The sequence below is a fragment of the Echiichthys vipera genome (assembly GCF_963691815.1).
Source record: "Echiichthys vipera genome assembly, chromosome: 4".
NCBI lineage: Eukaryota > Metazoa > Chordata > Actinopteri > Perciformes > Trachinidae > Echiichthys > Echiichthys vipera.
In genome coordinates, this window is record NC_139829.1 from 4,269,984 (window position 1) to 4,284,677 (window position 14,694).

The window sequence follows — 14,694 nt, forward strand, 5'->3', positions numbered from 1 at the left end:
CCTTGAGAATCCTGCTCACCTGGACCAATGAGAGCACCCGCTGAGAGAACGTTACCTTTTATGGACAAGGCGAGACAGTCCCGCGAGCCTGAATAAAACCGGTGCGGTTTGGCTCGAGCTCCCGCACTCACCGAGCACAGCTGGGGCAGAGAAACACCCGCAAGACTCACCGACACACACCTGAAACTCACCTGCACAGGTAAGAAGCAGCTCATTCTCACAGCAACTAAACTGCTGCAGGGGAGATTTATTAAAGGACACATTTACTCATCAACACTGAAGCACTTCAGGTGTGTGACAGGAAGGTTCAACTTTTTATTTGTTTGCTTTAGAAATGGATTATTTGGTTCTGGACAACTTTGAAAACTGCAGATTTGTTTTTAAACCCTTTCTGAAAGAAGCTGCCAAGTTTTCCTTCAGGCTCAAAATACCGCAAGTATGTGGTGTCTGCTGTTCTCCTAAATAGTTAATCTGGATGAGCTCTCTGCAGGTATGAGGATGTGACTCTCAATCAGCTAAACCTGCAGTTTAAATTGGAATAAAACAAAGGTTAGATTTTAGGCTAGAACCTAGAAATAACAGAAATAAATCCGGAGGTTAGGGAGAGATCTAAATGGATGTGTATAAAGATGTTTTTATTGGGAAGTCTTGGTGATTTAGTTAAAAGAAAGGAGGCTTTGGATAATTATGTTGTGCTTTCTGATTATTGTCATCATCATTTGTATATGTCTCTGTAGTTTTACATTGTAACAGTTGGGAGTGAAAGAATAGATGTGTCAGTGTCTGAATGTCCTGAGGGCAGGGCTGCTCCCTTTCTGCATCACACACAAAATAAAACTTCCTGCATTAATGCAATGTTTGATTTGTAACAGACCGGAGGTTGTAGTTCATACTGACTCATCACATGACATAAAAAGGGTGCAGTTATGAAGTATAAAGACTTTTAATATATTGCCTTTTATAAAGACAGCGCAGAGACGGTGGAGTTTGCTAAGGAGGAGTGGTTTGTTCTGCCTGAACTTGTTTTGAAATGTCCTGAAGCGATGGGCCTGATCTGTCACATGGGCTCTAGGTTTATCAGGTTGGACGACTTGACGCGCCACGCCCAAAAAACGACTGTCATTCCAGTCAGGACTGTAAAAGATGTGCACAAAGTTAATGGGACATAGTTTCAGTTTTGGCCCGGACGGATATTAACATGGAGAGAAAGCTGCAGGGTGCATCCGCATATTTAAAATCAGTGCTGGGAGGATTGTGCAACCTCGAGACTCCTCAAGCCGGAAGCTGTTGCATCACTAAGGTGTACTCCTTAGATTCTGTGAGCTGGCACCAAAGCATTGCATAACCTCCCCCAAAACTGCACACTTGAAGTTTTAGAAATCCTTCTAAGTAATCACTTGATTCTCTTGCTGTTTTTAAAACTCAAGTTTCATTTTGGCGCCTAATTCAAGAACATGATTTCATTCAATTTTCAAGTGATTAACCAGAAATATGTGACACCACAGAAGAACACAAAGTATTAAAGGGGAAAATGAACAGAACGTTGCATTAATCTCAATGTTTCCTTTCAGAAATGGATGACGACGTTGCAGCCCTCGTTGTTGACAATGGCTCCGGTATGTGCAAGGCCGGTTTCGCCGGAGACGATGCCCCCCGCGCCGTCTTCCCCTCCATCGTCGGTCGCCCCAGACACCAGGTACCATCACTACCAGCAGCAGCATGATCGTCACTGCATCTCATGACTTAAAAAAAAATATATATATAAATGCAGTGCAACATGTGACTGTAAGGGTGTGTTTGTGTACAGGGTGTGATGGTGGGAATGGGACAGAAGGACAGCTATGTTGGAGACGAGGCCCAGAGCAAGAGAGGCATCCTGACCCTGAAGTACCCCATCGAGCACGGCATTGTCACCAACTGGGACGACATGGAGAAGGTGAGGACATTTTACATCCAGTTTACACACCTGGAGCTCAGATCAACTTCTCCTCCTGAATTGCCCCCCGAGGACAAATAAAGTTTTTTTGAATTGAATTCTGTTCTTGTTGATGGAGGTTCACACTGACAGTTTGGACACAGCCACTGTGGGAGTAGACAGGGGAGCTACTGCTTAGGTGCATTGAGAAGGGAATGAAGTCTGAAGAGGTCGATACTCCAGAGACACTTTTTGAATGTATGCATGTTCATTGTTAGAATGACTCATCAAAGTTGTTCTATACTGAAAGAGTTTTGACCTTGTCAGGCAACAAAACACAGAAAATGACTTTCTCCTTTTTGAAGTTTGGGATTCCTAAACTTCAAGTTCATCTTTGCAGGTCAAATATTATCACTAATTATGCAGGAAATGTGAATATAATATGAATCTTTAATCTGTGGATTAGATGTTGCATCTGAACTTGAGATGTTGGACATTGACTCCTTATCCATAAATGTAAAACTGGAAAAAAAACTTCTGTTCTTAGAAAGCAACACCACAGTGTTAAGTACTATACAATATCAAAATGCTCAAACTGATACTGACTTCATGTGCAAGAAGCTACAACATGTAGTGGACTAAAGTTCATCGCTCAGTAAAGTGTCGTACAGTTGAAGGATAATGTGATCTAAACATTACTAAAGTACGCACTTCAAAATGTACTTTGTTACTGAAAACATCCAAAAGCTTGAAGAAGCTGCCATCAGCCACACTTGTCCTCAGCAGAAAAGCAGCAAGCTTTCTAATCTGTCAAACTAAGCAGCTTTCGTGTCCTGCAGATCTGGCATCATACCTTCTACAACGAGCTCCGTGTTGCACCTGAGGAGCATCCAGTCCTGTTGACTGAAGCTCCACTCAACCCCAAGGCCAACAGGGAGAAGATGACACAGGTGTGTTCAAGATCAGTTGAGCCTTTCAACATTATCCTTAGGCTCGCACGGCCCTTCAGTTGTCCTGACTTCCACAGTGATGCCTGTTTCTCTTTTCCAGATCATGTTCGAGACCTTCAACTCTCCTGCCATGTATGTGGCCATCCAGGCTGTCCTGTCACTGTACGCCTCTGGTCGTACCACAGGTGAGACCTCAAACATGTCTCTCTAAGCTGGAACATCTTAAAAGCCTGAATTTTTCACAAATAGGCTTTCAATACAAGCTTCCTGCTCAAAAATGGACTTAAGACCCTTTCATTCAATCGTTGGTTCTCTTGCAGCCAAACAAATTCCAGTGTTTAACCATGAATGTCATTGATCACTCACCAGAAAAGTGTTTTCTTTCTTGTCTTGCAGGTATTGTGATGGACTCCGGTGATGGTGTCAGCCACACTGTGCCCATCTACGAGGGTTACGCTCTGCCTCACGCCATCCTCCGTCTGGATCTGGCTGGCAGAGATCTGACCGACTACCTGATGAAGATCCTCACTGAGAGAGGCTACAGCTTCACCACCACCGGTACCACTCCTACCTCCTTGGGCCATTTCTAAAGTGCAACCTTAGAAGAGGCAATGCTCCTGAATGTTTGCATCTTGTTTTTGTAACTCAAATATTTCCATTCTTGAACTCCAGCCGAGCGTGAGATCGTGCGTGACATTAAGGAGAAGCTGTGCTACGTGGCTCTGGACTTCGAGCAGGAGATGCAGACGGCAAGTTCTTCTTCTTCCCTGGAGAAGAGCTACGAACTTCCTGACGGACAGGTCATCACCATTGGCAACGAGAGGTTCCGCTGCCCCGAGACGCTCTTCCAGCCTTCATTCATCGGTGGGTAACTAGCATTAACAGACTATCATTAGAAAATCTTTCATACACTTCAGTAGTGCGGTCTGAAGTACATTCAGTTTACACTGAATATCTTGACCGATTATGCGTTTAAAGATCTTGTTTCTTCAGACGACTCAAGAAATTGAATTAAACATTAACGTTTCTCGTTTGTTCAGGTATGGAGTCCGCTGGCATCCACGAGACAACCTTCAACAGTATCATGAAGTGCGACGTTGACATCCGTAAGGACCTGTACGCCAACACCGTGCTGTCCGGAGGCACCACCATGTACCCCGGCATTGCTGACCGCATGCAGAAGGAGATCACTGCCCTGGCCCCACCCACCATGAAAATCAAGGTAGTTATAGGTTATGTAGATGAATATGAATAGGACTTGATTCACATCCCGTGTCCCCTTAATTGGTTTGTAGAGGTCAATAGTTTATTCTGACCGACAGGGAACATTCAGTTCCGCTTTAAGATGCATGTCTGCAAAATGTCTTCTCACAACTAACAATGGTGACTAAATCCTTGGCACCATTTGTCGATTTGAAGATTAATCGGCAGTGAGAACTGCTCAGATCAACATTTCAAGAAATATTCCAGCATCAGTGTTCCCAGTCTTACCCGTTTTCCTCTCCCCTCACCTCCAGATCATCGCTCCCCCAGAGAGAAAGTACTCCGTCTGGATCGGCGGCTCCATCCTGGCCTCCCTCTCCACCTTCCAGCAGATGTGGATTAGCAAGCAGGAGTACGACGAAGCAGGCCCTGCCATCGTCCACCGCAAGTGCTTCTAGAAATCTCCACGTCCCCCTCTGCCCCAGCGGGAAGTTAACTGGCAGTTCCATCCAACAAGAACCGTCTCTGGTTAATCTTGTGAACAGACTAAAAGATGCAAAATGCCACATACAAGATGAATCCAACTACTGTTTACGTTTTAATATCTCGGCTCGGCTGATGAACCTCCTGAACTTGTTCCTGTAACTCTGGTCAAAGAAAGCTAAAAGTATTATCACTGAGCATCTGTTTCTTTCCATGTCGAGCTGTATCAATATTCCCCGGGAGTGTTTACTGATCAATAAAATGCCAACATTTGATATGTACATAATTGTCGTCATTGCTGAAGTGGTACATGTTTTTAATTAGGTTACAGAAAAGGTCTATCCTTATCACTACAGATCTTTGCATCAAAGCAAATCATTATGGCCTTCATACAAGGGACACATAGTTTCAGTTTGCTTTTCACCCTTCCATTTGTGTAGCTGCCATTTAACTGAGGAGTTAATGTTGAGATGCTTATCTGGATCACTTTGTTTGTTCACTGCAATGAAGCTTCATGAGTAGCAGTAAGTGTTACAGACTGTCTTAATCAGGTGCCATATTAGGATATAAAGGGGGAGCTGCCCCCTGGTGGAGGTTAAGTTTGCCTGCAGGTAACACCACACGTTAGTCATGGCTCGTATTCCCCTGAAAGATGGTCAACTTGAATGGCTTGGCTTTCAGTCAAAATTATTTCATTATTTTAACCTTCCAATTCTTCTGCATATTTGGTCCAGTGGTATGCTGCTCTTTTGGCATTTTCTCTACTACCCTCTTGTTAGAAACTAATGTTTGTTGAAACATTGTCTGGATCATCAAGAAACTTCACTGATCTTTAGGAAATACTGATAGGCTAATCAGTTCAGATTTTACAAGCCAATCAATTCAATAAAAATGGGGTTTAAAGAGTTTGCAAGAATCTGTAAATTATTTGAGATATCAACCTGTAATTCAAGACTAATTTTAAAGTGCACTGATTTTCACCCCACAAATGCAAAGGGTTTATGCCTCGTAATTCGATGCAAACATACAACATTCAATTCCCGAAATCTCGTCTCAGTTGAGGCATCAAGTGATTAAAGATTAAATTGGGCATGATTTCATACAATAGATCGAAATTTCTAGACATTTCACTTTCCAGACTTAAAAAATAAATTACCCGTACTCAGAGTGGAATGTTCTTCACAGCAGATGCTTGGGTTTATTGTAAGTGCATATAGAAAAGTTAACTATCTTAAAATAATCAGAATCATCTTTATTGGTCAAATATGTTCACACATACAAGGAATTTGTCTTCGGTTTACTGACTCTCAATGTAATGTGAAAAACGATGGTGACATAATCTAGGGAAAAATACATAAGAAGTGAAAAGAGGCGATAAGGAGTTTAAATGTCTGAACATTAAGCAATGTCGGACCTAGTTTATTAAAATGAGGCGAAGTGTTATCAACTGTTTTGAAAAATGCAGCACTAAAGCCTCCTCCATTCACCTGCATCCTTTTATGTTTACAGCATATTTAAAATATGCACCACTACGTTATATTTACACATTATTAGAAATGTTTCCAACAACTTTCAAACCAGATAAATGTGTCACTTCATTCAACATAGCACACCATTACATTTGGTAGCCTACCTGTCTACCAGTAGCTTCATAAATATACTTTTTTATCCAGTATTATTTTATTAGTTAATGTATGAGCTCCAAATTCCATATCCCCATTTTTGGCTCCAGTCATCATGGGTTACATTTACTAGCTAGCTAGACGGCTACAGAGAATAGAAAATCATGTAAAAAAGACAATGGGAGCTTGCCTTACATGCACGGATGTATCAATATTTTACATATTTACATGTAAACATTTTTGTATAAAATCTAATTATTTTAGTTGTATTCACATGCTTATATTAACTTTATTTTACACCAATGAAAACATAATTATAAACATATTCCATTTCTGTCCATCGATCCCCCTAAATCCTTCACAGTGAATCAAAAGTTTACACTTACTAAAAGTTTAAACTTACGTATATATCAACTTTATGTATGTAGGCAGAACTGGAAAACTTATATTCAAAATCCAGTATAAGTATTAAAATACAATATTAAAGAAACAGCAAAGCACACATCTCCAAACAATCCCATGCATGTTTGCTTTCATGCTTAGAGCTATGAGTTATGTAATCCCATCCATGTTCATCACATTGAACTGTGTGGTAATGTAAAGTTTGATCAGAAAACCAAAACTGCAATTTTCAAATGATATTCCCTCAGATGTTTGAGTTATTGTTAGACAATGTAATTACATATACAAAATCTCAATATAATTTTTTTCACGACATGATGAATTATTATATTGAATTATTGCTCAGCCCTATAATTTTAAACCTTTAAACGCACAGCGACATTTAACTGACCACTTAATTTAAGACGATTTATATTTGGAGCTTCTTTAATATCAAGCTACAACACTGGTTGATCCAATCAGGAAGTGCCAAAAACTGCAGTTCTCTGAGTGTCCACCAGGTTTCATCATAGAGCAGTTTCTCAGTGACCCCCATGTTAAACAGGCCGTTTTCACAGCATCATTAAACCTGTTTAAGGCCTGGGACAAAAAAACATTCTAGGGGGGTGAATTTTTTTTATACCAGGCTAGTTTTTATTTTATTGGAGGTTAAAGTTTATGAAAAATGAGGGGCGTGGCCTCTTGAGTGACAACTAGCCCCTGGCTCTCACTTTTCCATGGAGGTAAACATCAGCCAGATGGAGGTATCTCCCTCCCCCCAACGTCACATACATGCCTTTTTTTGGTAAGAGGAAATGAGGCGGAGTCAAAGTCTGACAAGATGGCGACTCCCATAGGCGATGTCCTTTTGGAAGCTGGTGACTAGATCAATGCCTTTTCGTTGTGGCACTGTCTGTAGTGTGTATGCTCACCTCAGAAAAACATAACATAATAGAAATAATAGAAACAACAACAGTGCAACCATAGAATATGTCCATTTTCTTCTTTTACGACGGTACTCTTCTTGGAGCTTTCTATAGTTTGTTTTCCCCTCCTCTAGGCTCTGTTTGTCCTCTTGATGTATTCTTTCCCAGGTGTCCCTTCTTTCCTTGTCCCAGGCATCTCGATCTCTCTTTATCTCTTTTCTAAACTGCTCCAGCCTCCTCTCAGCAGTTTCCTTTTGCTCTCTTTCTGATTGAACTTTTTTCTCAGAGGCTTCCAGTTTTCTCCTCCACTCTTGTCGTTGAGTTTCTTCTTGTTTTTTCCTTCTCCTTTCCTCTTCCTCCCTTTCTCTCTTTCTCTGCTCACGCTCCTTGCTGATGATTTCGTCTTTATCCCGCAGCTGTTTTGCTCTCAGTTTTCTCTCCTGTTCAATTTCTTTACGCTGTTCTTCAGTTTTCCTTTTCATTGTTTTCAAATCTTCATGCTTTCTCTGGAGGTCCTCCTCTTTTCTCTTCATCTCCTCTTCCTTTTCCATCAGCACCATCCTTAGAGACTCTCTACTCTGATGTTCATGATCACCTGCCGTTGCACTCCTCTGTTTCACATCCTGCAATTCAGCTTCAAGTCTGTAAACCTTCTCCATCTGAGCCTTGGTAAACATGTCCTTTGTAAAACATGTGGATCCCTCAACTCTCATCTTTTCCACATTATCAAATAGTTCTGGGATCTGCTGCTGGTCCTTGATGTTGAGAACAACAGATCTTCCTCCACAGTGCTGACGGAGCTCCTGGATGTCCTTGTTTTTGTGTAGAAACCTTAAAACATCTGGAGCTGTAGGATTTGACTCCACAGTGAACACAATCATGGTGAAGTCAGTGACTCGAGAGCTGAATGTGTTCTGGATGATCTTAAGCTCTTCCTTGTCTTCATCAGTGAGGGGACCCACAGGTAGGACCAGGATGAAGGCATGGACACCCTCAGGATCAGAGAGAGAGATACACCTCAGTGATTCCTTCATCACTTCCTCCTGAGACCTTCCACACAAGGCAGGCAGCTCCACCAGGGAAACCCAACGTCCACACACTTCTGCCTGATGTTTGACACACTCTGGTGAGTTGGAGACTGAATGAAGCTCTGTCTGACCTAAAATGTTCTTTGCTGCTGAAGTCTTCCCTGCTCCTCTCCTCCCACACAGAACCAGGTTTAAAACTGGTTTGACGTGTTCTGACGTTGGTGTCATCATCAAACCTGCATCCTCATCCTGAAATACATCACAGCTCACACATTCTTCATTATTCTCCTTTGCAGTTTGACTCAAACGTGTTAACAGCTCTGGAAGTTCAAGGTTCTTCTGCTTCAGGTTTCTGTATTTACACATTCTAATCATGTCTTTTAGGGGCTGGTCAACTTTGTCCATCAACGCTGAACCCTCCTCTCTGGGTATTGTTATGAGAATCAATGAATGATCAAATGATCGACCACCGAAGAGTTGAAGGACTCGGCAGAGCTTCAGTTTTTGTTCCTCAGTGAAGTCTTCAGGCTGTAGAACCAGAAGGAACACATGAGGTCCAGGGTCAGAGAGTCTCACACAGTTTTTCACATGTTCTGTCAGTTTGTGTTCAGGGATGTTGGGATGCAGCAGATCTGGAGTGTTAGTGAGAACAATTTCTTTCTTCTTCATCTGTTCTCTGACTTTCAGACAGAAGTCTGGTTCTTCTTCAGTGTTAAACTCTGTCCGTCCTAGTATGAAGTTCCCCACTGAACTCCTCTCAGACCAGCTGTTCCCCAGAAGAACAACTCTCAGCTCAGACACTGAAAAGAAAACACTGATTTAGAAAAACCTCCTTGTGTAGTCTTTGTCCAAAACAAATGTGGTTAAATTAGATTCATAACCAATGAGGAAGTCACAACTTTTTAAGGTGGACTTCAGTAAGTCTAAACCCACAGATACTTATAGATATTGATAGAGAAGATTCATTGTGAGTTACTTCAGTTTAACTCACTGTGAGGTGGCAGCCATTCCAAGCTGCTGCTCCACTCCAGTGGTTTCAGATCATCTGTCACTGCAGGGATACAGAAAAGAGATTCAGTGATATGTAATCTTTAAGTACATAGGATTCTTGCTAGCTCCTGCCTTTGACTTAAAAAAAGGATAATCTACAGGAAAAACTCAGATTTTTATCCCAAAATTCAGATACCTTAGGGCTGAACCAGAACTTAATAAACACATAGCAGATTCAGTCAACAACTAATATATTAAGGCAGCGATACAACTTCAGGTCTCTTCAGGCAGTGAAGATGACCCAGTACCAAACTTAACCTGATACAAACTCAATCTAACAGGGTTATGATGAAACATAACCCTAATTAGTGAACCAGCAGCCATCCAGAACTTGCCTTTGAGCTGTGCGACCTTTAAACTACAGGTCTATCTCCAAGTTGCCAACAGCAACTACCAGAGGCTGAGATGGTTTCTTAGCAGCTTACAACTTCATTAGACTAGTACAATAGCTTTGACAAACTTATCAGTCTGGTTTCCGTCAGTTGTACCCCAACAGAAACAGCCCTTTTCAGAGTCTGAAGTGATAGCCTGATGCATGGTGACGCAGGTGTGTTCTGTTTTGGTCCAGTTCATCTCAGTACAACTTTCAACGCTGTGGACCACAGTATCGTGGTTAACATACTTAGGCAGTGGATGGGTATGGTAAATGGACTTGTGCCTTAACCCACTCACACTGACTCACTTTATTCGGTCTGAATAAAATTATTGGCCAAGCTTCCTGCCTGACATCCGTTGCACGGTTTTACTTGCGCTGCTCATGCTGCGTTCCAGTACCATGGGAAGTCCGAACTTTCAACCTCCAACTAGGCAACGTGCACTGGAATGCCTATCAAAGTGGAACCTCCTACTAGCGTATTTGGGCTAGGTTGATCTCCCCTAAATTTGATAGTAAGAGGTTCCACTTTGACAGGCATTCCGGTGCACGTTGCCTGACACATGACAGTGGTACGCTCCGGTTCTCTCTCATTGCACGTGCAGGGGGAGGAGGGAGCGTCAGAGGTCAGGCAGGGGAAAGAGGGTGGGACTTTGGAGGGAGGAGGAGTTGTTCATGTTCAAATAGTTTATTAAGTGCTGTAAGACATGCCAGAAAGGGAAAAATGTCTTTAAAGCACTTTAAAGTAGGGCTGTAACGGTTTGGGGGCGGCACGGTGGTGTGATGGTTAGCACTGTCGCCTCACAGCAAGAGGGTTCCGGGCTTGAATCCCGGCTGGGGCCCTTCTGTGTTGAGTTTGCATGTTCTCCCTGTGTCTGCGTTAGTTCTCTTTGGGTGTTCCGGCTTCCTCCCACAGTCCAAAGACATGCACAAGTTAATTGATGACTCTAAATTGCCCGTAGGTGTGAGTGTGAATGGTTTCTCTGTCTCTGTTTGTCTCTATGTGCCCTGTGATAGACTGGCGTCCTGTCCAGGGTGTGAGCCATTAGAGACAAGCTGTTGAAGATGATGGATGTAACAGTTTGTCTATTCGTGCAGAACTATCACGTTACAGGGTTCGGAGCACGCATCCACGCGCAGAATACACAGTACATAGATTGATGCTATGATGCAGAGCCAAATTTCACAAGTGCAAGTTCCACAGAGACCTCAACACGACTCGGACAGACATGTCTTCTCTCCCGGCTGAAATGGACGGCACAGCGTTGATAAACACTATTGATTTCTTATGAAAATACTTTTACTATTATACTATTTTGGAATGTAAGAAAGTCAATGACGATAACAAATCATATTGTGCTTATTATATTTCATATCTCAAACCATAGGCAATGAATTGGCTGCAGACGTCATCACTGCAGTGTCATCACATGACACTTGATGCAGTTTGTGGCTTTACCTAGCAGGTTGTATGACAGAGATCATCCAGAATCATGTTTATATAAACTACTTTGACTGCCTGATTTCTCTTTCAGTTGATTCAATCCAAGTGGCCCTCCAGATGGACCAGCATTTGCACACTATGTGGTCACCATGACAATGAGTTTGACCAGATACAAGTATGCTTTGAATGCAGTAAGATGTTATATATTGAAATGACCTTGAATGACGGTGATTATGATGACTTAGTGCTGTGTGTACTCATGGTAGGATCCCACTATAACTACAATCGGAATCAGAACCAGAAATACTTTAATAATCCCAGGGGGCAATTATCTTTGCTATGAAACTCCAGATATACAAACAACAAATCTTATACAAAAATACAGAAAGCACCTCAACTGTAGCTGCACTGTCTGAGTTAGTTAGTTAGTTAAAGCTGAGGGAACATACTTTTAATTACCAACTAAAACCTGCAAAAATCTTGAAGCAAAGAAACTCACTCTTGAATAATCATTAATTCATGAAACTGTCATAAGCATATTTTTCTATAAGCAAATATTTTCCTGTGCCATTGGTCCAATAACAGAAACTTTTTTCTATCACAAGCAAAATTTGGATCATTTTAAGAAATTGTTTTATTTACTGGAAGGGGGAAGAATCGGACAGCTACTGCTGTGGGTCAGAGGGCTCGCCTTGTTTCCTTCTGTAAGAAAACAGAAAAATAACATTTAATACAATCAAACCTTAGTCAATTCAATAATGTTGAGACAGTAGAAATAATAAATACATTGGCAAATGTTAAAAGCATAAAAACACCATAGTAGACGGTGTGGAAAAGAAGTCTATTAACAACAGAATAGGACGACATGTCCTTTTTTATCTCAATCATTAAAAATGATCAGTAATTAATTATTAATGATTTAAGTGTACTTTGCTGATCAAATCAAAGTCATGTCACACAATGTGACTGTGATGATGGTGATTACTTCTGTTAGCAGCCCAGAAAACACAGCCAGTTGCAGCGCTGGATGGTGACCTGCCATCACATATTTCATGCTGTGTCTCCATCTAGTGGATCACATCTGGTCGTACAATTGAGATATGATGAACATGAATCATACCTCTGAACAAATTCATATAGTTGATGCATCTTCCTGTTGTAAGTCTGACTGTACTCACCAAAAGCTGCTGCCATACTGTCACTGTGCTGAAAACACCAGAAGCAGCTCGGCTGGAGACCAACAGTTAGTGTTCAAACCCTGCAAACCCAAAAGGAACAAAAATGGTAAAACACCTGACGGAGGACACTTGTGTCATCTCAGTTAGCAACATGTTATTTTATGATTGAAGCCTTTAGGTATCTGAACTTTATCCTCCAATACCTGGTTCCTGTTGCACAAACTTGACTTCCTGCATTCTTCATAAAGGGAGAAAGAATATGCACCACTCTCATTTTGATGTACAGGAGAGGCTGCACAGGTGTAACTAGCATTCATGTTGGCAAGTACTATTAACTTGTTATTACTTTATGTAGTTTTTATTTTTTTATTTTTTGTTTGTTAATTTTGTGTTTCCTATATGTTTCCTAATTATTCAGGTGGAGGCTTCAAATAAGCCCACTGGGTTTCCTGCCTCTTCCTGCACTGTATGTTATTTGTATTCTTTGTCAGTATTTGTGTATTTTTTTTAAAATTGGGCTAACAAATAAAATAAAAAATAAATTAATAAAGTTCAAGTACTGATCATCAAAGACAAATAATAGTAAAGATTGATTGACAAATTGATGATGATCAAAATGTGTGCTGTGAAAGAGGCCTGGAGGTATGGATGGATCACTGAGCGGGCCTACCCTGACTCACAAAATGTTGCTGAAAAAACACCTGTGAGTATTCCTCTTTGCCCAGGTCATCGTTACTCCAAAGAAATTTAAGTCAAAAGCAACTTGCTTTTGACTTAACAAAGTTAGAAAATTGTAGACTACAATGATCTCACGAACATCCGAGCTGACATGGATGGATCACTGAACGGGTCTACCAGGTACAGGTCAAGGGGCCCATAAGGTCGGGCTGACCACCACACCACAAAAAGATGCAAAATGACCAAAAATAGATGCAAAAACCACTACAAAAAGATGCAAAATGACCAAAAATAGATGCAAAACCACCACAAAAAGATGTAAAATGACTAAAAATAGATGCCAAACCACCACAAAAACATGCACGATGACCAAATATAGGCACAAAACCACCACAAAAAGATGTAAAATGACTAAAAATAGATGCAAAACCACCAAAAAAAGATGTAAAATGACCAAAAATAGATGCAAAACCAGCACAAAAAGATGCACAATGACCAAATATAGACGCAAAACCAGCACAAAAGATGCAAAATGACTAAAAATAGATGCAAAACCAGCACAAAAAGATGCAAAATGACTAGAAATAGATGCAAAACCAGCACAAAAAGATGCAAAATAACAAAAAATAGATGCAAAACCAGCACAAAAAGATGCAAAATGACTAAAAATAGATGCAAAACCACCAAAAACAGATGCAAAATGACTAAAAATAGATGCAAAACCACCACAAAAAGATGCAAAATGTATAAACATAGATGCAAAATGTATAAACATAAATGCAAAACCACCACAAGAAGATGCAAAATGGCTAGTATACTCTTTGAATTTGAGTGTGTTGTTCCTGTAGACGGGGTGGGGGGGTCTTCTCGTGTCAGTCATGTCACAGTTTTGAGTGCAGGTAACGGGACAAGAATTTTGACACACACATTTACATAGAAAATTTACGTATATCTATGAATGTATCAAATCATTTAGAGCTACTGTTAGCTTCCAATGCCCGTCCCTAGAAGGGCTTTACACAAACGGAGGTGAACCAGGTGAATTAGTCTACAGACTCCAACTCTCTTGATATTAATACGTAGGTCCTTGTTTGATCCATAAACATCCGTAATAAGCGACACCGAGCTGTTTCACTGTATTTAGTTCTGTCGAGTTTACTCCACACACACACACACACACACACACACACACACACACACACACACAGGTGAATTAGTCTACAGACTCCAACTCTCTTGATATTAATACGTAGGTCCTTGTTTGATCCATAAACATCCGTAATAAGCGACACCGAGCTGTTTCACTGTATTTAGTTCTGTCGAGTTTACTCACCAGCTTATTGTTGCTGCGTCATGTCTCGATGAAAGTGAAAGTAGAAAGTGTCGTGTTGGTTTTCTCCACATATTCAAAATTATTTCAAAAATATTCAAAAGATGCTCAAATAAGCCTAAAAAAATAACCA

At 41.0% G+C, this 14,694-nt stretch overlaps 2 protein-coding genes across 2 annotated transcripts; one reads left to right on the top strand and one right to left on the bottom strand.

Annotated features, from left to right (window-relative positions):
- Positions 1-81: 81 nt before the first annotated feature.
- LOC310946059 (actin, non-muscle 6.2) lies at positions 82-4,826 on the top strand. Its single transcript, XM_083912347.1, has 9 exons — positions 82-199; positions 1,572-1,696; positions 1,808-1,936; positions 2,755-2,865; positions 2,966-3,050; positions 3,262-3,423; positions 3,538-3,729; positions 3,906-4,087; positions 4,383-4,826. Exons 2-9 carry the CDS (start codon positions 1,574-1,576, stop codon positions 4,524-4,526), a joined length of 1,128 nt encoding a protein of 375 aa, XP_083768473.1. The 5' UTR covers positions 82-199; positions 1,572-1,573; the 3' UTR covers positions 4,527-4,826.
- A 988-nt stretch (positions 4,827-5,814) lies between these two features.
- On the bottom strand, positions 5,815-14,694 carry LOC310946202 (GTPase IMAP family member 8-like). The gene is made up of 5 exons (XM_083912592.1): positions 14,565-14,694; positions 12,554-12,633; positions 12,018-12,077; positions 9,500-9,559; positions 5,815-9,308 (listed from the first exon to the last, which is right to left on the bottom strand). The coding sequence occupies exons 2-5, from the start codon at positions 12,567-12,569 to the stop codon at positions 7,483-7,485; spliced, it is 1,962 nt and encodes a 653-aa protein (XP_083768718.1). The 5' UTR covers positions 12,570-12,633; positions 14,565-14,694; the 3' UTR covers positions 5,815-7,482.

Coding starts and splice junctions, on each gene's coding strand:
- LOC310946202 (XM_083912592.1), bottom strand. Junction 9,560..12,017: donor TCCGATTCTTCCCCCTTCCA/GTAAATAAAACA, acceptor GTATCCCTGCAG/TGACAGATGATCTGAAACCA. Junction 9,309..9,499: donor GGAATGGCTGCCACCTCACA/GTGAGTTAAACT, acceptor TTTTCTTTTCAG/TGTCTGAGCTGAGAGTTGTT.
- LOC310946059 (XM_083912347.1), top strand. CDS start 1,574: ATGGATGACGACGTTGCAGCCCTCGTTGTTGACAATGGCTCCGGTATG. Junction 1,697..1,807: donor TCGGTCGCCCCAGACACCAG/GTACCATCACTA, acceptor GTTTGTGTACAG/GGTGTGATGGTGGGAATGGG. Junction 4,088..4,382: donor CACCCACCATGAAAATCAAG/GTAGTTATAGGT, acceptor CCTCACCTCCAG/ATCATCGCTCCCCCAGAGAG.